The sequence below is a fragment of the Drosophila obscura genome, unplaced genomic scaffold (genome assembly GCF_018151105.1).
Source record: "Drosophila obscura isolate BZ-5 IFL unplaced genomic scaffold, ASM1815110v1 contig_192, whole genome shotgun sequence".
NCBI classification, from domain to species: Eukaryota; Metazoa; Arthropoda; class Insecta; order Diptera; family Drosophilidae; genus Drosophila; species Drosophila obscura.
This window is the reverse complement of record NW_024542781.1, coordinates 179762-203450: the sequence shown is the minus strand read 5'-3', so window position 1 is coordinate 203450 and position 23689 is coordinate 179762. Positions and strand designations below refer to the sequence as shown.

At 44.0% G+C, this 23689-nt stretch overlaps 2 protein-coding genes and 1 long non-coding RNA gene across 3 annotated transcripts; all 3 read left to right on the top strand.

Annotated features, from left to right (window-relative positions):
* The first annotated feature begins 8700 nt into the window (after window positions 1-8700).
* LOC111076159 (pheromone-binding protein-related protein 6) lies at window positions 8701-9360 on the top strand. The gene is made up of 3 exons (XM_022369833.2): window positions 8701-8796; window positions 8864-8939; window positions 8995-9360. Exons 1-3 carry the CDS (start codon window positions 8722-8724, stop codon window positions 9270-9272), a joined length of 429 nt encoding a protein of 142 aa, XP_022225525.2. The 5' UTR covers window positions 8701-8721; the 3' UTR covers window positions 9273-9360.
* A 739-nt stretch (window positions 9361-10099) lies between these two features.
* On the top strand, window positions 10100-12564 carry LOC111076157 (general odorant-binding protein 83a). The gene is made up of 5 exons (XM_022369831.2): window positions 10100-10201; window positions 11604-11835; window positions 11940-12015; window positions 12089-12345; window positions 12405-12564. The coding sequence occupies exons 2-5, from the start codon at window positions 11686-11688 to the stop codon at window positions 12420-12422; spliced, it is 501 nt and encodes a 166-aa protein (XP_022225523.2). The 5' UTR covers window positions 10100-10201; window positions 11604-11685; the 3' UTR covers window positions 12423-12564.
* Window positions 12565-22473: 9909 nt separating this feature from the next.
* LOC111076163 lies at window positions 22474-23378 on the top strand. The gene is made up of 5 exons (XR_002607996.2): window positions 22474-22768; window positions 22830-22907; window positions 22971-23051; window positions 23115-23169; window positions 23227-23378. It is a non-coding gene; the product is annotated as an uncharacterized LOC111076163 (long non-coding RNA).
* The last annotated feature ends 311 nt before the right edge of the window (window positions 23379-23689 follow it).

Below are 23689 nucleotides of genomic sequence, written 5' to 3'. Positions count from 1 at the left end.
ACAGTCGTGTTGGGTGGTTCTCTGGTTCTCTCTGGACGCCCGCCTACTTTCCGCCCACTAACCGAATAAAAAGAACCAGAAAATAAAAGTAACATCAAAAGCCGCGCGTATTGATACCCTCACAGATCGAAGAGTATCATTTCCATGAAAATTAATCTATTTTAACCTTTTCTTCGAGTAGAAAACAGATATGATTACTATATCTGCAATACTCTTTGGATAGGGTATGCAAATAAAACCGGTAGACTGTCCTACATTGCCCACAGAGAGCTTTATTTGCGCTTGTTTTCTTTTCGGGTTGCTCCTTTTGCTAATTTGTTTGTGTGGACGTCTTTTTTGCGCTCTCCATCCATCTCGTACCACTCTCTGTCTCGCCCCCCCCCACACTGGTTCTACCTATCGGTTTCGCTTTCACACAGGTTCTGCGCCAGTTCAAATGGTTGTCAACCCTGGCCAAGGGACGCCAGCAAAAAGTTTCTACTGTGGCCAGTGTGTGTGGTCTGCAGCACACAGCTCACTCTGCTGCTGCTGCTGCTCACAGTCGTATCGCATACGATATACTCTCTTTATTGCCTTTGTGTGCCTCAACTTTTGCCATTATCAGTTTTAACCACCCCTGGCAGCCGTAACCTTCCCCCCCCTGACCCCTTAGCCACGCACTGATATGGTATTTTTTGATTGGTTTTACAGAAACTTCAAGTGGCGTTCGCTTTGCGTTTTAATTGCCAACTGAAATTTTTGCAACACTTTCTATGGGAGAGTGGGGTATGGGGTATGGGGTAGAAAACAAATTTAAGCAAATATTGTTCTAGTTTGTAGCTCAAAGAGTAAAGAGAGACGTTTTGGTGATGATGATGTTGATGTGATTGTGAGTTTCTCTCCTTTTACCAGATACCAAATAGGCAATTCCAATCAGAGAAGGCCTTCTTTTTTTTTGTTTTTTTGTTTTCTAACAGGTGATAAAGATTGTGTTTCACCACTCGAATTGGTTCAACTTTCGTTTGTGGCAGCAGTCATAAGGAACTTTTCAAGCGGAGCCCATCCCCAGCCCACCCTAGGCCAGCCAGCCACTCCTACGCTTTGAGGGTAACGTCTGTTGGGTCTATTATTAATTGCTAATTTGTTAATTAAAATCAGTTTGGCTGGCACATTGTTGTGCGCGGAGCCTACTTTGATGTGACCTTAAGTAGGCATAATTATAATGCATATTGAAAGGCATATTCGGGGGATTGAGCGTTGCGTATTTATTTAATTACAATTGGGGCAACTTTCAACTTGAATGGCTGCCCCCGCTCTCTGCCCCTCCCGCCATTGGACAAAAGGACAAATGCGAACAAAAGCTCAATGAAAAGGCATTTAATAATAATATTAGTCAAATGCTGATGGCTGATGGCTGAGATGGCTGACGGCCAGCCGGCCGACACGTTGTTGAGTTGCCAAGCGTTTAATTAATGAAAACATTTCGCGTTGCATGGAAATGCTTTAAGTGCGCGCGGCTGGAAAGGGGATGGCGGCAGAAAAAGTGAAACTGACAACGGGCCATAAGGAAGCAAAACAACACACACAAAAAAAAAACATCTTTCAACCGTTGTTGTTTCCACTGCCAGCACAAAACTTTTAATTAAACAATTTCTGGCCTGGCAACGCCGAAAAAAAAAGCAACGAACTTCTAAGGACAAATTGCATAAGAAATAGAAGCAGAAGAAACAGCAGCAGCAGCAGCAACCAGTACGAGTTCCAGTAGCAGTTCCCGTAATGGATGCGCATTAGACAGTCCGCCCAGCATTTAAATCTAATTAAATGGCTGACTTTCCGCCTTGTTGTCATGCAAAAACCAAATAAATTTGGTACATACATTTGCCCTAGTCGCAGCATAACTATGGCAACAGATGAGCGAAGATGCGAACGGCGGCGGGGGGGCAAAGCTTAAAGCCGTGAAAGAAACGAAAGCCAGCCCAGCAGTAAGCGACTTGCAAGTTGACAGAAAGTTTTAATAAGACAAAACGAAAAGGAGAAGAACAAGGGCAAATACTAAGAGCATCCCGACGAGTAGTGAACAAATAGAAAACGCAGCAAAACTCTCATTCATTACAAAAATTTCTGGTCCAGCTAGTATAATTAGAGTTTACTTTTTGCCCTGTCCGCTGCAGTGCTGCAGAGACCAGATAAAAAAAACTTTAAAGGTAAAGTCTGTTTCCAGCCATGATTTTCCAAAATGACATTACACATTAAGCTTAGGAGGGGCAGGGGGCAGGGGGCAGGGGCCAGGCAGAGTCAGAGGCAGCCCCAGAGTCGCCACAACAGAAACAGCAGCCATTAAATTGACATCGTTTGCATTTATTTGGTTTCATTCCACTTTTTTTTTTGTGCCCAACATTTTAGCATAGAAATTCGACAGGAGGGTGGACGGACGGACAGGACATGGAAAAAAAATTTCCATAGCCTCCAAGCAGGGGGAAGACCGCGTGGGCAAACCCTTTTGATGTAACCAAGCTTTTGACTTGCGAAATCAACGCCACAAAATGCAAAAAAGGTCCAAAATCCAGCAACCAGCAGCCAGCAGCCAGCATCCAGCAGAACCAAGATGGTTTTGCTTACGGAAAACAAAAGGCAAACGCTGGCTCCAGCTGCTAGCTGCCAGTCCTTCTTGCCCCTTTGCACTCCTGCTGTGCGCAGAGCCTTTTGCTTTGGCTTTTTGTTTGTGGCCGTGTCATTTTTACAGACTAAATTAAAATATCTGGCCAAAAAAATGGCGGTCTAATTTACATTTGTAAAGCAAATGCCATGCCAGAAGCCTTTTCGTTCTTTCTCCTTTTTTTTTTTGTTCACCGCTTAGATTCTGTGGCAGCCAAATCTTAATCACTGTCAAGTTCAAACGCCCAAAGCTCATGAATATCAATGACAATCCTGAGCAAGGACACTTTTAAGCGTTTGCCCAAGCCCCTCTACCGCTGCCGCTGCCGCTACCTATACCCAGCTTAATTCTCTGCTCAATCCTGGTCTCAGTTCAGTTTAGCGTATCAAATTTGAGAGTGCCCAAGTGTTAAATGAATTTTTGCATATTTATTTCCAATTTTTTTATGCGTACAAATATCCCTCCAAGCCAAAGCGAGATAGATGTAGAGCTGAAAACTCTATCCTCATTGCCGTTTGACAATTTATTTAATAAAAATAAATTAAGTTTACTTTGTTTGGCCAGTGCACATTGTACACACATACATACATACGTGCATATATGTACATACATACAAACTCGCAAATTGAATGCGTTTGTAGATTTTGCTCTTAATTAATTTTTAATGATACACAATTTCATGCATTTATCAGCAATTTAATGCCAAAATGCATAACGGTAAATTTGCAAGCCAAGTGGTCAGAAAATGAGGCGAACCACTCGCCCATATTCAGTTAGTGCAATTACCGACAAATCATTTGAATTTTCTCTAAACTTCCGCATACATCACAGCCCCCACCCCATACTAATGTTCGATTGATGGCGTTTTCCCCAGAGGTGAAATGGGTCCTGAGGGTCAGTAGGTATAAATAGGGTTAATGAGAGCTTGCTGATCGTTAGAGGTGGGTCATATCCATAGCCTTGGGCGAAGGCTTATTCGTATCGAATGGGCACATCATTTGCATCATTCCACGAAATGGAACATGGGCTCGAAGCAGGAATAGCATTGCTCTATATTTTTATAAAAATATAAAAGCATTTATTTTAAGCGAATCTGTCCAAAAATCTCAAGAATTTGAGCTTCTGGGTCAATTAGCATTAGCTAATAATTCGGAGAAGTCCTCAGCGGAAGACCGTCCCAGTTTCAGTTTAAGTTTCAGTTACAGTTCTACATATTTCCCTTTCTAGTTCCATATACAGCTATTAGAGCGCCATTTTCAAATGTGTGCTTGGCCTGCACTCTGGCTTAATGCTTTCATTCGAGTGGTCCGCATGCTCAACTTGCATTTAAGTGCAAAAGTTTCTAATTATGTGCCCGGAGTGAGAGAGAGAGAGAGAGAGTGAAACTAACCAAACGAGAATGGGCATGAGATGTTGATGCTGATGTTGATGACGACGGCGGCAAAGGCGACTTGAGACCGGAGTGCAATGGCGACTACAACACGCTCTCAGTAAATTAATAGACTGTGAATATGTTAATGACGCAAGTTTTGTGTTGCGCTTTGACGGCGCTGAGAGAACCCGAACCGAGAAAGGGAGCAAAAATGTTAGGCTCTCGGCATTAATAATAATCACAATAATAATGAGAGGCAATAAAAATATATAATTTCTTCACTAAATTCAAATGTGGGGGGCGGGCTGACGGATCCTTTGGCCCCTACGACGACCTTGCCAAGTTATTTATTGTGTGTATTTTGGTCCTGTCCTATGCCTAGTGCTAATTTAAATTTATTGTGCCCAAGCAATTTCCAAGTGGCCCCGCTATAAATTTCAAACGCTAAGCTGCCGCTCAAGCCGCAACCATTAATTATAATTCATTGGAGATGGTTATTCCAGTTCCACTCATGACGGTGGTCCGTTGATGAAATGCGTGTCCTAGAATATAGTAACATAATCCTGGCACCACTAAATCGATTATGTCCAAAAGCAAAAGGGTCTCTAACTCACACACATTGCGGGGCTCACCCAGCTTGGACAATCTGTACACGTGGAAATAATAAAAGAGCGGATAAATATGGTGGATAAAAAATATTAAAAACTGAAAATTGTGCTACGAAAAGTTTTAATTTTTATAGAAACCGAAAGACAGAAGAGAGCTGCCTAATAGCTGATGCTGAGACCCTTTGAAATTCGTGGAATTTCGCTCAGTGTAAGGTTTTCAGACTGTAGCTCGTTTAACGAAGTTGTCGTCCAGCTGTCATGTGCGCTTTTGCTGCTGCTGCTGTTGCTGCTGCTGCTGATGGTCCTGCGGTTCTGCAACTGGCAATGAACGAACGGCAACTTTTCATGATGGGCCGGCCAAAAAATTACACATGTAAATTGCATGTGGAGACCGCAAAACGAGTTGGACCGTTTTGTGTGTATGCGTGTGTGTGCTAGCCCAAATAAGGTGTCAATAAATTGTGTTGCTGGTGCTGGTGCTGCTGCCGCTACTGTTGGTGCTGCTGCTGCTACTGCTACTACTGTGCCGTGCTGATGCTGCTGTTGTTGCCTTCAAGCGTTTAATTTGCAAGTGTCAAATGTCAATAGATTGCTGTCAGATGCTTGTCGCTACATTAAAGAGCGTTGTTATGGCCCAAAGCGGTTGGCAATGATGTGGATGATGATGCTGTTGGTAGGGGTGATGACAAAACCGACTAAGCCCAAGTCAAACAATCAACCAGAACGTAGGTAGAGGCTGCATGAGGATCCTTGGTCACTGACCACACACACACACACACATGTCATCCTGAATGAGTTCAACTTGATGTCTGACCTTTTGTGGGGGGCTATTTGCATTAAACCCTGACGCCAGCTGCTCAGAGCTGCTGACCCAAAGTTACTGCTACTGCTGCTACTGCTGCTCCTGCTGTTCCACAAAACCTTTAATTACAATGCACGCACTGCCCTGCCACTGCCCCTGTTTTTGTCCTGGCTTGCCTCGTTCCCATCTAAATCTATTATTTGGCAACATTCAAGCGTGAGGTGAGGCTTGGGTGGGCGATTAAAAATTAATTTGACACTTTGGCGCTTGCATGTCAAAGTATGCGAGGGCCCTGTCCAAAAAAACTTTTTCCGAGCGCTTAGCTTGCATAATAATTAATGAATGCTGTGGGTGGGGTGGGCTGGGAAAAAGGGAGAGTGGAAAGGAGAGAAGAGGAGGAAAAACTGCAATGGCCATAATTAACGCGTTTCGTGTGCGACAAATGATGGTGCTCAGACTCCACTGGCAATGGCACTGGCACTGGGGGGGGGTGCTGGCTGTGGTGTCACGGGCTGGAGGGGGGGGGGGCGTGTTTTGCCTCACATTATTTTTAATGGGTTTGTGCGTGTTGTATTTATATTTGCAGTGGGGTTATTGCTATTAACTTGTTGCCTCACCGCCCACCGTCTACCGCTCATGCAAGAAAGCCATTTTCCGTAGATTGTTGTCGCCATCTTGGCCAACGTGGCGCATGATTATTATTTGCTACTTGGGTTTCGTTTCATGGTTATGCATTTTAGCGCCTTCCAGAGTGATGTTTGATTGGCAAATGATGGACCCCATGCCGGGAGTTTAATTATAGCGATTCCTTTATCCTAATTGGCGCAATGGAGCGCTGTCGATGCTGCACTGCCGTACACAGAGTCGCCAGAGTCGGTCACCGCATAAGTCTTTCAATTTTCTTTGGCACGTGATTGCCACTGAGCCACTAAACCCCGTTGACATCACCGCCACTCACGTGCATCGATAGCCAGCTTATAGCTACTTAGGCTACCCCCAATCCCTGCACCTGTACCCGTACCAGCGCTTTTCCTATCGCTGTCACGTGTGACCTCCGGTTGTGTCAGTTGTCGTCAACATTAAGCATTTTTTGGCATTTTGGTGCGCGGTGTCCCCGTTACGGTAAACATGGCCAAGAAATAAGCTTCATCGGATTAAAATATTATGCTGACATTTTGGCAAACTACTTTCACCATACGGAAATTGTGTTCAATTGAATACTTGAATCGTTTCCTTCCCTCAGTAGCTTGACAGCTTAGTCTTCTTAAAGGATTCAGGGGAGGGTACACTGTGGACTGTCCACCGGTGCAGTTTTCTTGGAAGCGATTACCTAAGAAAAGCTGATGAAATTTGTACATTTATTGTGCGAGTAAATGCCATCCAAATTAGTCTCCTCGCCTCGCCGGCAGCTGAAGTGAAACTTTGGTCGCAGCGCCATCTGTCACTGAGGGAGTTCTCTTGTATCTAATTCTTCAAAAGCAGTTAAGGGGGAACGAAAACTTTGCTTTGCTTTGCAGGAGAAATGCATCCCCAGGAGCAGAGGATGCCGGACTCAAGGCTGGTGCCAAGGTAGGGCATTGCCCCAGCAGCTGGCGGAGCAGCTCCTAATGAATTACTCTTCAGAGTTATTTTCCCATTGGAACGCTGACGAGGGACATGAGAGAAGCCAGTGGGGATTTATTTAGGATTTATAGTTTATTATTATTATAACATTTCGCAAATAGGACTTTTAACATGCAAAAGGGAAGCAGGATGTGCTGTAAAAAAAAAGAAGTGAAAAATAGATTTCGTGCAGCTGTTGCTGCCGCATCTGGAAATGCATAATTGTCGCGCCTGATCGATGGCGCTCATAAATCGGATGACTGGCAATGACCTAAAGCATATTTAATTATTTAATTAGCACTATCTAAAGAGCGCATCTATAATTTTATGCATCGACAAGCATTAATGGCGTCATAATAATATTAATATGTGGCTGACAGCCACAGCTGCATGCAAGTTGTGCTTTCCCCATAATTATATGCCATTCCCCGCTCACCCCCCACGGGCAATACTGCTGCAGTTTGCAGTTGCAGTTACAGTTTCCATAGCAGCTGCCACTGCAACAGTGCTGCCACGCTGCCTCGCTGCCACGAGTGCGACGAATACTCTTACGTATTGCAAAGCCGATTGAGAGCAGTGCATAGAAATTGCTTTGATTTCACGATTGATTGAAGTGCATTGCGTACACTAAAAGAAACATATTATACATATATTCTAGAAGCTTGAATATTATTTCCAATTTAATAGTGGTTTTTCCCTTAGTGTAGGGATTTATTTGCCATTGTAGTAAGAAGCAAAAATGAGGATAATTCAAAGCAAAGGGCTTTCCAATTAGTCAGCAAGTGCACTCCTCTCTCTATGTATGTTAAGATGCTGTAGTAAGAATCGAAGAACATGCAAAAGCTTTCACTAACCCTATGTAGGTACACAGTCTAATTTATAATTTACCATAAAAAGGGCGGGGGGGATAATCAGTGCTAGGATTGAAGCTGAATTTGACTGTTATTTCAAAATGTATATTGAAAGAATTGTTCTTGTATTATATTTGCAGCGGAGCTGCGTTGGTTGATTGCGTCCCACACAGCAGCACCACACAACACACACATCCACACATCAGCCCAGCCACACTTCAAGGCAATTGAGTTATGTTGAGCATTTCAAATATTTCACTCTTGTCTGTGCGAATTCGCTGATGCGGCCATGTCAGAAGAAACGCAATTTTGAATTGAATTTGACATGTACTTTTTTCTTGTGTGCCAAGCATTATTTGACTTTTATGACATGTTTTCCCTCCCCCCCGCACAACAGAACAGAAGTCACTCCCCCCCCCGCCGCACTTCCACTGGTTTGTGTGCGTGCTGCAACGCCCACACAAATAAAGTGCTCCGATCGGCCCAGCCTCCTGGGGCTGCCACCGCCCAAAATTCGATATTTGAAAAAGTTTAGTTCCCCGCCACATACAATCGTGGCTTAATTTATATGTTTTCCAGTTTCCAGTTTTTAGTTTTCATTTGAGATTTTGCCATCAATTGGTGCTCTGTATGCTGTCATTTATTCATTTGTGCGGCTCGCGTGCCGCCAAATGCAATCGCAATTCGATTGCAATGGCAACCTGCAATTAGTGTGCGTTTGGAGTGTCTCTAATGACAGTCATCATGTCCGAATATCAAATCCCATTTGTACCATTCAGCTGCAAATCTCATAAAAGGCCAGTCCTTAGCCCTCAGTCGGTTCAGTGTTTTTGCAAACTCGTTGCCTGAAAATGATGAAATCTGTTGCTCTGCTCATGCTGCTGCTTGGCTCTTTAGCTGCCCAGGAACCTAGACGGGATGCTGAGGTTTGTAGTTGATCAATAAATAACATTGCTGCGATGTGTGTTTTCAGTTATTTTTCTCTTGCCACAGTATCCACCGCCAGCAATTTTAAAAATGGCCCAACACTTCCACGATATTTGTGCACCCAAAACTGGTGTCACTGATGGTAGGTCATGCTCTTATCCAATTAATCGATTACTCTTAAATTTTTGTTTCTTTAGCGGCCATCAAGGAGTTTAGCGACGGGGAGATACACGAGGACGAGAATCTCAAGTGCTACATGAATTGTCTTTTCCATGAGTTTGATGTGGTGGATGATAATGGCGATGTGCATATGGAGAAACTATTCGATTCCATACCAACTGCAAAGTTGCGCAACATATTGATGGAGGCCTCCAAGGGCTGCATTCATCCAGAGGGCGACACCTTGTGCCACAAGGCCTGGTGGTTCCATCAGTGCTGGAAGAAGGCAGATCCTGTCCACTACTTCTTGGTCTAAGATGTGAATGCCACATATGATATTTATATATTAGCGAATGTGTGTTTATATTTGTTTAATAAAGGTTAAAGGTTCATTGAAAAATTAATCTATACCTTAATATAATTTTCAAATAATTCCACCTTAATGAAACAGTATTTCAGTGTAAGATGGTTTATTTTAGTTATTTTGAAAAGGTTTACCTAAAATTGGAGTCTTTATTGGCCCCTAGAAGTGCTGCTTTCGAGTCTTTTTCTGTTTCATATTCCTACCTCAGAGTTTAACGCGTCCAACTGCTATAGCTATTCAAACAAGTGCCATTGGGCTTTTCACTTAAGAAGAATCCATTGGTCTAGTCTGAGCTGAGTGCAGGACTACTTAACAAAGGCTGTGGTCGCAATTGTGGGGATGGCTTTACCTTGATTACCTTTTGCACACTGCAGCATTCAACTTTCTCGTTCTCATTCTCGTTCCCATTTCTTTCGCCTCGTCTGCGTCTGGCCTGGCTTGACCCATAAAACATTTCCATTTGTATGGGCATGTCGGTGGGGCAGAACTTCAAAATGTTCCGCCTAATGATTAAAGACACGCCAGTGGGTGTGGCCGCGGGCAGCATGCATCAGCACTCGAGTTGTACATGCACCTTACTCGCACTCGCACTCACACTCACATTCGCACTCGCACTCGCATATGTGGATTGAATAGAGACATTCGCAATGGCATGGGGCGTCAATTGGTTCGGTAACTGCCTGCAGCAGTAACAGCAACAGCGGCAGCTGCAGCAGCAGCGTCAGCGTCAGAACTTGGCCAAAATCAATATAAAAGCCAAATGCTGAAAACGGCAATAAAGCAAATTCAATTGTGACTGCGGTTGTCAAACAGTTCTTGCGTGGCGTGTACAGTATCGAATTTTTCCCCCACCCCCCATAACTACTCGTACTACATCGCAGGTACAGTGAAGTACAGAAAAGGGTAAAAGATTGCCACTGCCACTGGCAGGAGCCGGTGCAGGAGCAGGAGCAGGAGCAGGCGCAGGAGTACGACCAGAACGAAGGCGAGCTCGAGTGCGAGGTGGAAGCTTGCGCAGGCATAGGCAAAGGACGCTTTGCAACACGAAAATTGAAACGGCAATTAAAAAACCATCCATCGTTCATGCCGCACACAACTGTGATACGAACATACATTTCGTGTGTAGCACAAAGATGTGTGTTGTTGCTGTAATTTCAGTCCCTCCTCCTTCTGTGTGGGTGTTTTTTTTTTTTTGTATGTGTGTGTGTCTGTGAGAGACGACGGGGGCAATGTCGTTTTGTGGTTTTGTTCCGGTTTCTGCGTTGACATTTGATGAAACAAAAGTGACAGTTGTGCACAAGTTGAAGTCTTTGTTTTGTGTATTTCGGTTTGACAATTTCAAAAGAACAGAACGAATGGGAAATTTTATATTTTCGTACCCTACATTCCTTGACATTTGCTGGGTATATTAGCTAAGGGGCAGAGATTTGAAGGAAAGCTAATTGACATACTAAAATCCTTCCGAATTGAGCAGAACCTTTTAATATAACCTGATCTATTCGAGGCTTACCAGATAGCGATCCATCAGGAATGACACTTTGTTGATTAATTATACCATAAATAGTGTTACTGTTGGCTTTGTGGATCATGTGGGCATTCGTTATGCTCTTAATAAAAGCGATGAGTTATAAAATTGTTCAAGCTAGGCAATGTTTTAGCATAGAGCGTGGATTGTGGCCAGTGGTAGAGGCATGCCACGTGGCCATGTGTTAGTCAGAAGTAACACGACAATTGTAGACTTGTGACTACTTTGCCTGACATCTCGGGCACAGTTCCGTTTCCGTTTTGGTGAGCGTTTTTTGTTCGCCCATCAGCCAGCGGTTGGAATTAATTTAGCGTGCGCTGAGCCAACAAGAAACAAATGATTTTTTGTTGGTTTCACCATGGCTTCCAAAAATACGTACAGCAGCAACAGAAAAATATACAAAAAAAAATATAAAAATAAGAAAAAAACAAACAAAAACAGTTGAAATGAAAAGGAAAACGCGAGGGCTTAGAAAAGCGTCGCACAAATACACACACAATTACACACATTGTCATTGTCCAGCTGTCACGCGTGGCACATCGTCCTCAACAGCATCCGCATCCTCATCCTCATCCGCATTCGCATCCTTATTCGGATTCGGATTCGCATTCTCATCCTTGTTCTTCCGACGCGATGCGACGCGACGCGACGCTTGCCCTCGTACCTGTGCCGTGCCGTGTACCTGCTATGCATCGTCGCTTTTGTTTCACGTTTTTTTTTGTTTTGGTTTTTTTTTTCATTCACAATTCACAAACAAGGCCGAGCGACGGAGCAATTTTTGCAGCTGCAGCACAGACGGAACGGAACTGAACGAAACGACACGAAACGGGCTACGTTAAAATGGCTTTGAATGGCTTTGGTCGGCAGCAGCAGCAGCAGCTTGGACGCCGCCTTCGTCGTCCTGTCAGTGCAGCCGTCCTCTTAATCGCCTTGTCGCTGCTCAGCGAGGCGCTGATGCTGCCACCAGCTGCGGCGCAGCGTGACGAGAACGTGGGTTAATGAAGTGCTGGCTGGCTATGCGGGCTATGCTGGCCGTGCTGGCCGTGCAGACCATGCAGTGCCACGCCTACTTAAGCAACAATTTTTAATTGCAGTATCCACCGCCGGGCATAATGAAAATGGCGAAGCCCTTCCACGATTCCTGTGTGGAGAAAACGGGCGTCAGCGAGGGTGAGTAGTCGACCGAAAGTGAACCTATAATTGCAGCAATTGGGATTGCCTCATTTGCACTCCGATTTGTCAGCATCCATCAAGGAGTTCAGCGACGGCGAGATACACGAGGACGAGAAACTCAAGTGCTACATGAATTGTTTCTTTCACGAGATCGAAGTGGTCGACGATAATGGCGATGTGCATTTGGAGAAACTTTTCGACACCGTTCCACTTTCCATTCGCGATAAGTTTATGGAAATGTCAAAGGATTGCGTGCATCCCGAGGGTGATACATTGTGTCAGAAGGCCTGGTGGTTCAATCAGTGCTGGAAAAAGGCAGATCCCAAGGTAAACCATACAATTTAATGCTTGGCTGCACATCCTCAGAGATCATTGCTTCTTCACAGCACTACTTCTTGGTTTGAGCCTGTTCTACTGTTCTACTGGATCTCGGACTAACTCGTTGATGACCTCCAATATTTATATACCACTAGAAGCATAGCTTTAAATAAGTAGTTCCTTTTTGAAGCTGTTGAGTAATAAACGTAGACGTAGAGTTGCATGCAAGCGAACCTTTCAATTATTTGTCCGCCAAAAGGGAAACTCTCATTGCGTCGCAAAGCATGCGGCAAAAACGCGGGGCCACACAAAGGTTTTCCACACACGCTTTTGACATAATTTATTCCCATTGTGCAACAGAGAGGAGCGCTGTGTGTCTTTGTATGCCACAGCATATAAATAAAATTATGCGTAAAGTTTCCAAGGCTTGTTGACGCCGACAAGCGTGTTACATGAAAACATTTACATACGAGCTCGTACTCTGTTCTGTTTTGCGCTTTTTACTTTCAATTTTCAGTCGAATGCAAAAACAACAAAAAGGAAATATGTACAAACAAATATTTAAACTGTTTGAAGGGCTCTGAGGGTCATTAGTCTGGCTCAAATGTGGGGTGGGGGAGGGGGATGAGTTTGAAAAAAAATGTTCAAATTGCAATGCCAGAAAAACATAATACTTTACTCTGAGCATTAATCATCTCGGATCCCACTGTAAGCCAGGAATTGCATGGAGCTCATAATTATGAGCCAAGCATTTATCAGATATGTTTCCGTATATGTACATACCACATTATTATAATGATGCGCCAACAGGGCACTTTCATTAGTAAAGCTCAAACGAAATTGGTTATTGATTCCAGCTTAAATGTGCACAAAAAGTATAAAGAATGAGTACCAATAGCTCAGTTTTTGCTCTCATTTTCTGTAAATTCTAAAACTATTGAACAATCCTAAACATTGAATCGTTAAACAATAAACCATTAATATGGGATTCGCGGCTATCACTTTGAGTTTCAGTTACGTTATAGCCGACCACAGTGGTGGGCGGCTTTATATATTCCAAGCCATTAATTCTAATTTTTTCGAGTTGAACATTTATTTCATTGGCGTCGGTCAAACGCAGCACCATGGCACCTTTAATACCCGTTCCCGACGCCGACAGTTGGGGCTTGGGTTTATGGGAAGGGCTTTGGGTCGCTTTTTTTTTATTGTTTCGACGACCTGTTGCGCAAAGCTTTTCATTTTGGAGTCAATGATTTATGTATTCAGTGGAACCCGCCCTCTGCTTTTATGCTCTTTTTATTATTTATGCGTATTGGTTTTCATTTTTCTCTGGCGCTTGCTTTAAAAAATACGTTTAAATGTGGGGGCGGGGTGGGTTTTCCACACCATTTTCTTTCGTGCAATTGTTAAAAGAGCTTAGAGAAAGATCCTTTGTGCTGGCCCGCTCATTATTGTCAGCTGGCGATTTTCAGTCGGCGTTGTCACCATTACATTTCATTTAATACTAATTTCTTTTGCTGCTGCTTGCTGGCTGGGATATTTCCTTTGAACACACATCTGTCGTCTCCGGACCGGGTCCAACTAATTTGCTAAATTGAAAATTTCTTGACAGCCTTCAATGAAGTGTGGCCGAGGACACTTTACGTTCTGCGCTTCATTGAAGCCGGATTGGGTGCTTAGGAGGGTTCGCTTCCTCAATGAATTTCCACACGAACAACTTGAGCCATTTAGGCAGCCAATTAGCTACCCAAACGTTGGTTAATTTCCTGGTTACCATGTTTTCTTCCTAATGATATAATCATCTAATTGATTTGCCAATGTACAATGTCCAGTGTACAGTGGCACTCTGCTTGCCAGTTTTAGTGTTCCACAATTCACCGCGAATTTGCAGGCTGACCTGTTTGGGTAAGCATTTCATGCATTTGTAATTTGAAACTGACACAGTTGGCACAGTAGCAGCAGCAGCAGCAGTAAGAGGAGGAGGAGCAGCAGCAGCAGCAGCAACGATTGGATTGGCAACAAATGCCCAGACCGGCCACGTGGCTCTGACCGGGCGCACAATTAATGGAAGTTTAACTGTTCAATTGGAGCTGACTTTTTTTTTTATTCTGTTCGCCCTTCTTTACCCCTCTGGCCGCTCTTTTGAAATGAGTACAAGCGGCTCTGGCCTCGTCCTGCCACTGCCCCGCCATTAGGGCACTTTGTTCATTTTTCATTTCCTTGAATTTTCCGCGCGTTCGCAAAGTTTTTCTTCTTCGCCAAATGCCCGTGTCCCGCTGGCCACTGCCTTTGCACTTATTTTACGCTCTATTGTTCGTTTTGTTGGCCACGTCCATAGCAGAGGACTCACTTTCTCGGCCTGCTGGCTGGCTGGCTGGCTGCTGCCTGACCGGTCGACCCATTCATATTTTCCTGTACCATTTCTTTCTCTTATTTTTTTTTTTTTTTTGCAGAACTTATTCTTGTCGTTTACCCGACCAAAGTAATTCAAATGGAATTAAATTTTTTCCTATGCTTGGCTCTCGCTGATTGTTGCCGCTTTTGTTGTTGTGTTCGTTTCGGAGAATTTAGGTTAGTTTCAATGGTCACATAATTAGCATATAACTTGACAATTGGCCACAGTTTTGTCTTGTCTTTCGACAGCAACCCGAACCGAAGCCCCCCTGGGCCCCCCCGTTGGGCAATGAGATTTGCATAAATTGACATTGAATGCAAATTTTTCTCACAACGCCATGCGCCATGCAAAAGCTATCAAAATTCTTTTCAATGTAACGAATGGCGGAAAAAGGGGGGAAAACTAACGCGAAAATCGTCAAGCTAAGCGTTAACAAACAAAACTCGATAGCGAAATAAGAGAGAGCTGAGAGCTCTGTGTCGATTTGTATAAAAAATCAAATTAGTGTGCCGAGCAGAAATGCATCGACAAGGAAACGGACGGAACGGGACAGTACAGGTCGTGGGACGTGGACAACGACAGCAGTAGCGACACCAGCAAAGTAACTGAATTGAACGGCAACGATGAAGCGTCAAAGGGCCTTCCAGAGGTGATCGAATCGGAACGGTCACCCAGGCCCGGCAGCAATCAACCCGTACCCTTCCCCTTCCCCTTCCCCAACTGCATCCGCATCGATTTTTTTGTATACTTTTTTATTTTTGCTTTGTTTTTGGCCAACGAGGCAGTTATCGGATTTCCATGTCGATACAAATGGAGGGTGAGGGATCAAAAAAAAATTGTTAAAAAATTGCACCAAAACTTTGTTTTGTGTGGTAGAAGGACCGCAAAATATTTAGCCAGCGGATATAACTATGGATATGACTAACGATGATTGAAAAGATTACGAATATTTTCCACGAATTTTATCAACGATTTCGCACTCGAAAAGAAAAATGAAAGAACCAACTAATTGTGGATTAAGTACCAGTGCCAAAAACGGAAAGTGAAAGCCTTTTTGAGGGTATGCCAAGAATCGAATTGCCGAACCAACCAAACCATTTTTTCTAGTTTTTTCGCTTGATTTTCCACGGTTCATTTGCAGAGGCACAAGTAAATGTTAATAGCGTCCACGGAAGCTGACAAAACATTCGTAATGTCAGATGGGGCTGGGGCCTGGGGATGGCAGCAATTATGTTCAATTGCATTGCGTTTCCATTGCCCAATGGCCTTATGCTGCATTTAATAATTGCGCATACGCAACGTTGCCCCTTAAAGGCGAGCCTGCAACTTCAAGTGGAAGATATCTATGGCCAGGGCGACACAACAAACAATGAGGCACAAGACACACACATTAGACAGAATGGGAATACAAAACCAGAGACGAGACTCTACCATGTCCATTTGTGTGCAATTTTAAGACATGTACGAGTACGAGTGCTGTTCACCCCTTCTCCCAAGCATGTTGTATCGTACGTACATATATTGTATCCTTTGTCTTTTGTTGTAGCTCGGCATGAAAGCAATGTGCTCCGCATTGTATCCTGGGGAGCCCTGTGGCGATTCATCTACCAACAGGACAGCGAAAAGCGGCACAAACAGCGGCTCTAGTCAAATTAACCTCCATAGTTTAATATGTACTTGTTGTATGCTCGACTCATTCCATGGCAGACTCGACTCAACCAACTCAACGGAATACCATCAAGTAGAGCCAGGCAACACGTTGCTTGTGTGTGGCTCCCAAGAGTCTAGACCCCACAATGACGATGGTTTCGTGTAGTTCAGATATAGTGTTGCTTATCTCCAATTTGATTGGATTGTGAGAACCTACTTATAATGGTTTAACAAATGCTGGCTTGAGTTTCCTTTCTCATTCAATGTGTCTCAATAGATCTCAACCTCTGCCTGCTCTGCAACTGGGGCTGCAATTGTATGCAAATTGTGGATGAGCCTGCTGCCTGCTCTTATGTTCTATGTAAATAAGCCGACTGCTAAATGCAAAACAGGACACAAACGTAAAACTGGCCAGGTCATTAGGCGTACTTTAGATTGGAGTTGGACCTTCCAGCACAGGTCCGACTTTCGTTCGGTTCAGAGTCACATTGGCCAAAAGTTAATGAATCAAAGGCTGGCTAATGTTCGAAAAGTTTTCGGCAAACTACAAAGGTGCGAGTAGAAGCAGGAAGCACACGTCGAGACTGGATGGGGAGCAGGGAACGGAGTAGGAGTAGGTGTAGTGGACCCGATAGTTGGGCGGGGATTGTTGTTTGGGTGAGTGTTTCCCGCGTCTCGCCATGATGTGGGCGTGTTGATAACGAGCGAACGCGCCAGAGTCATGCATAATTAATCATTTGTTAATTATAGACTTTGACCAAGTACAGGTACTCTGACTCGGACATACCTGTCGTCATCCCAGGCACACACACACACTCACACACACAGACACACTTACCCGTGAGTGTATATATACTCTCACATTTGACACCTGGCAAAGTAATTGCCTTTGTCCACTTTGAAGTTGTTTAGTTTTTGCTCCAGGCTCATTACAACATGGGCGTGCCCAACCTCCAGACCGCCCGCCCACTTTGAGGCATTCATATAAATGAACTCGTCGCAGTCGTAGTCGTGTGGCATCATCGTGTGTTTGTGTGTGTGTGTGTGTGTGAGTGTGGATATAGTTCACGTGCATGCGTCGCCATCTCTCTTTCTCTCTATGAATATCTCTCCTTGTCTCTTGCTATGTTGTGTGCTTGGTTCTCGGCGCCAGGACATGGCCGGGCAGCTGCTGTGCGAGTGCTTGTGTGCTGGCTGGCTGTACCATGTTTGCTGCGGAACAGGAAATGAGCACCTGCTGCTTATTTATATTTTCCGCTCACTTGAATGTAAAATTACATAATATTTTTTCGTTTCTTTTTGCTGCTCGCACTGATGCTGCTGCTGCTGCTGCTGCTTGCTGCTTGCCGCTTGCTGCTTGCCACTTGTGCTAGCCTGGAAATTTTTGTGTGAAAATTCTTCTAGTGGAACATTTGAAGACAGCTGGCTGCAGAGCCAGAGATTCATGTTTGCCGTTTAAAGAATCGTCGCTGGTGCGTCTTCTTAATTGCGAGTTTTGTTTTAAAAATTTAAAAGGCATTCAAGCTGTAGCTTAAAGTTCTGGTAAGGATAACAAAGATGCAAGTAAATATGTAGGTTCAACTACATGAGACTATACGATATACTAATTATAAAAAATATTTAAAAATTGTACAACCCTGAGGTTAAGTAAGCCAATTTGTTGCCAAATTGTAATTCTTTTCGATGCGTTGAAGAGGTCAGCAGAGTTATAAAGCATATCTGGTTGCATCGTTCGGAATATTAGTTAACTATTTGTTCAAAAATGTTTGCATACCACCGACATGAAATGGTTTTTGCAAGTAACAAACCGCTGCATAAAAAGTTCACTATTTGTTGGGGCTGTTCTGGTTGCAATGTGGCAACCGCAATGTACGTGGAGCTGGGACAGGCGGTGAGTGCTGAGTGCTGGCCAAATCCTCATATGTGAGATGTTTATGGTAGTGTTGGTTTTGTTTTTGTTGGCCACGCGAATCGCCAAATGTTTTGTTGCTGTTGCTGTTGCCGTTGCCGTTGCCGTCCGCATAAATTGTTGCCGCTTTTGAGTTTAAGCCAACAGTTTGTTTGTTGGTCAGCCAGCACTTCTCTTTCGCACGGAGTGCTCAATGTGCCCGCTAGTTAATTGCTGTTGCTGTTTAGAGTTGTTGTTGTTGCTGTTGCTGCTACATGATTGCACTTATTGGTCAGCAACATAATCAAATGTGCAACTTTTTGGAGCAAGTTACAACCGCATGAAAGTTTAATTAGAAATCTCACATGCTTTACAGCATGCCACATGCCACATGTACATGTGCATGTGCATGTGCATGAGCCTGTGCATTTGCAGCACTTAATATGGCTGTTGCCTCGCTCATGCCGGGCATGCAGGGCATGCAGGGCGTATGCGTAGTGTGCCCTTTTTTGAAACTAGAGTTGCAAATGTAATAAGGCAGAGACGTGGCCCGAACTCAACTTAAGCCAAAACTAATTTGAACTCATAATTAAGCCACTTGCAACTTGGCAGCTTTTATGCATTTTCTAGCATTTTTGCTGCTTGCCCCCTAATCAGGGTTTCTTCTTCTACTACTGTTGAGCCCGCCCCCGGCCGTACTGCCTCATTAAAATAACAGCGAGGTGCAAGCGGGGCAACAACAGCAACAACTATACAAACAAACCACTCTCACCTTACAGCTGTAAGAAAATTGCATATAATTCTTGTACATGTAATCCTTGGACACCCGCCCAGCCCCAGCCCCATCCCCAGCTAACGCGGCTCGAATGCATGGAAATGCAGCTGAAGCTAAAGGCGCTAACTTAATTTTCCTGCGAGAATAATTGCAGCCGGCTCTGACGAGTTGTTGGCAAAACTTTTGTTGGCTTAATTGAGGGCATCATTATTTGGGTAACAGAGAAGAGGCCAAGCGAATGCCTTTCAAGGCAGAGTTGAAGCCAAAGGCATCTCTCTTGGGATATCTTTTTTTCCAGTTATCCCTAATTATGAGCAAACTTTAAGCTGACTTTTGCTTTAAGCACTAAGATACCAACCCCTCTATATACAGCCCCCACCAAGAGCCTGTTGTGTTTAACGTTTCATTTAATATTTAGCCAAATTTACTCGGTCACATAAATCAATGCCAAACAACATGCCTTGGGGTATGTGCTGTGTCCCATATGAATACTCAAGTGTCTCGGCTCTGTTGCTCGTCGTCGTCGAGCAACAAATGGGACAAATTTCCATTTCAAGCCAATGCCGCATAAATGGCACATAATTTACGATATGAACAACGGAGAAGCAGAAGCAGCAGCAGCAGGAACAGCAACAGAAGCAGCTAACCAAACATGCAGCTAACTATCCAAAAAGCTGGTAACAATATTAGTTAGCATGAGGGGCAGAAACAACAAGGGCAACACCAACAGCAACACCAACAGCAACACCAACAACGACAGAATCAGAGAGTAAAGTTTACATTTGTATTGGTGCTGGGTGTTGGGAATACCCGCACCCGATGCTGGCCGGCGTCAATGTGTGAAGTAATTAATTACAAAGCAACTGATGTGTATCTGTGGGTGGGTGTACATATCTGTGTATCTGTGTATATGCCTGTGCTCTGCCTGTTCTCTGCCTGTACTCGGCAAAGGGCCATACTCTCGTGTGCTTTGGGTTTTGGATTATGATGCATGATCATGTTGGTGCCTGCACGCACACCCGAACCGAAAACCCTTGAACACACACGCACACTGAAATAGATAGGTAACGTTACATGCCTCTCCATCTCTCTCATGCGTGCTCACTAACCAAAAAGTGAATTGATTTACACCTGTGGTGAGAGAACGGAGTGGATATGTCCAGGCCCCCAAATGCATTTCAGTAATTGCACAAAGAAACGAAAGATTTCACTATCTGTGGTCTGATGTGAGTGACGGATGGGAGACAATCTTTTCATATAATGTTACGACTTTTTTTGTGTTGTATGGAAAGGAAAAGGTAGAGCCTTAAATTCGGTAACATAAATATCAAATATGGTAATTATTCCCATATCAATTGCCGAACCCACAATGAATCTGTGTGTTCGTTTCGGTCCTAAAACCCAACCTCCTGGCCAAGGGTGTACCTAATTAGCACGACAACTCTAGGCGTTGTCTGCCAAGGGGCTAATTGTCTTTAGCGACCCGCCTGGGATGCCTGTCTATGAGCAATTCGATTTAAAATCGCGGCTCGGGGCTTGAAGGATATTTATGAAGGGCAAACACGTGATATGCCGGCGTAATGCCAAGCACAAAAAATACAATCGTCACAGCTTTGGAACGCTCGCGCCGAGGATGGAGTGGGGGGTGCATTTAAATTAATCACAGTAAAAGCGAATTGCCCAAAACAATGTAATATCCCGTGCAAGGTCCTTCGGGGACCGGCAGCGGCGCGACGGCGGCAAACAGAAATCTGTAAATGCGTGAGCGCTCGAGAGAATGTGGCCTCCAAACCGTGACGACGACCAAACCAAACCAAAGCCTGTCACTGTGTATGTGTATGTCTGTGTGGGTGCCAGAGTGTGTATGTGTGTGTGTGTGTGGGGGGGTGTGTGTAACCATGTGTGTATGTGTGCGTGCGGTTGCTCAAATTAAAACAAAGTGTCGTGCGTTTGATGAAAATGTAACGCATTTTGTGCTCCTGCGGCCCCTTGCCAACCAGCGTCGCACATAAATGCTAATTGGCTTAAATGTATTTTGGTGTGTGTGTGTGTATGCGTATCTGTGTTGGAATGTTGCTGTGTTGCTGTATGGGGTCCCCTTTTTTGGGGCAGAGGGATCTTTTTCTACAGGCATGCGGCGTCTGTCAGGTGTTCAAACTTAAACATTTTATAGTTTGGTTAATTGTCAAAGCAGCGACAAAGGCAGCCAAAAGTAAAAGGGTGCGCCGAACATTTGATGACTCAATTATTCGATGGTTTTTGCGGCAGACTTGGTGGTTACACTCCAGGCACTACTAGGCAGGCGGATGAGGGTGCGGGTGTTTGTGTGGGTGTGGGTCGGGTCTCAATTTTCAGTTCTTGAGATGGAGAAATGAAACCATTTAGGCAGCTGTCACACTGATTAGCATGACCGTTGCTTCGACGCTATACCAGAAATCCCCAGCACCCCAACCCCTACCCCCCTGTAAGACATCAACAGATAGAGAATTTCGAGTGGAATGGCACGGAAGGGAATGTAAAACGCTGAAGGAAATTGAAAACAAGTGAAATAAAGTGATTGGCCATAACATTTGCGCGTACGCGTGCATTTTCCATTCTACGAGTTTGGCTTTTCTATTTCCTTTCGCTTTTCTCTATTCCCCCCGCCCCATCGGTCTGGCTCTGGCTCTGAATCTACCACTGCCACTGCCTCTGTCTCTGCCCTTTTGTGTGCCCACAATTCTATGCTATTTTTATGTTTATCTGCCTTCACTCCATTACGACTTTATGCTCTTTAGCAGACAATCAACATTGTTGCTACCCCCTCAGGGGGTTGGCTGGTTGGTTGGAGGTTGGTTGGTTGGTGACTCGACACTGCCAGGCGGACAATGCCCGTGCGAAAAATGCAAATTGCGAGTAGGAATGAAAATGGTGTGGCGGGTAGGGCAAGTGGTAAGTGGAAATGAGGCGGCTGAGTGATGGAATGAATGAATGAATGAGTGATTGCTGCTGTGAGCCAGACATTTAGCGGAATTTGCTTTGATAAATAGCAAACGTTTGGCCTGGCTTAAAGTCGGATTCCCTCATATGCCATAATTTATGCAAATTAATTTATAAAGAACCAGAGAGCTAGAACTCGACGGAGGGAGAATCATTGTCGAGCCATCGTTGGACACGGAAATATTTCATGGAAGTGCGACAATTTTCGCGAAAAAGTACATAAATATAGTGCGCCTTGAAGTAGACTCATTTATATGGCTTTGTGCGTAATTTCACTCGCTGACATTTATGATGTATGGCCACCACACAGACACACACACATACAAACACACACACGCATCCATTTGCGTTTCCATAACGAATGATGACGGACTGACTGACTGACTGTCAGTGCCCCTTGCCCCCTTTTCGTAGACTAGCAGTCGTCGAGTTAGACTTATTGTCTAACAGACATTCGTGTCACAGTGTGAATGTGCCAACACTTTCTGGGCATCTAGTAAGCAGCCACATAAAATTCACAATATGTCTACATAAACTGAGGCCATTCCAAAGCATTCGCAACAAATTCTCATTAAAGTCCGATAAGTAGCAGTAATTTCAAGCAAAAAAAAAAATGTCTGACAAACCTAAGGCAAAGCCCGTGGCCAGCAAGGGCGGCCGGGTTGTCACCAAGGAGAACAAGCCTGTGGTTAAGCCACAGCCAGTGGTACGCACCCCAACAACCCGTACGAATCAACATGATCGGGTAAGGATTGCACCAGCTTGGCATATATATATTTCCGAGCTTAACCACAGAATCGTTGTAGATTTGGAAGATCATGAAAATGTAATCATGACAGCCATTCGACTTCTTTGTTGGTATATGCACCAATTAACATGATCGGGTAAGGACTTCAATGGGTTTTAGAGCTTATTTTTGATCTAAACAGCTTACATATACTCTGCAGATTTAGAAAATCATGAAAATCCAACCATGATGGCTGCAATTCGACCTCTTAATTGGTATACGCAACAATCCACATTATCAGGTAAGAATTTCAATGGGTTTGAGGGGTATTTTTGATCTTACCAATAAGCTATATTCTCTGCAGATTTAATAAATCATGGACACAATAACAACAATAATTCGACCAGTTACAATAGTCGGTGCGTATCCCACATATAAAAATAAATTTCAAATTACTAATCATTTTGTTTTTGCAGGCACAGCTACCCCCCGAACACCACACCACCACGATGTTCTCTTTTAAATTTTTATCTTAGCCTATTTATTCTGAAATAATTTAAAATAAAAGTCCCGGTTTGGTTACTGCTGGGCGCTGGGCGCTGAATAAAGCGAAAATGTCCCAGCACAAAAAAAAACTCTTATAATTCCCTGTGGGTTGACTGGAAAGCGGGCAAAGCGCAAGCGCTGTCCTTGAAGAGAACGGCGGGACTTTTGAGTTGGTGGGCCATTTTCTCTTTACAACTTGACTATGTGGCTCACTGTGTCAGAAGGTAAATTGGTGGTAAATATTACGATTGTAAAGCGGATGTACTGTTCAAACAAGAAAATCCCAGATGATCACAGTAAATTTATACATATATAAGCCACCTCAGTTCCAGCAAAAAAAAATGTTGTTTGTTGATAAACGAAAGGCCGCAAGGTCTAAAATTATAGAGAAAT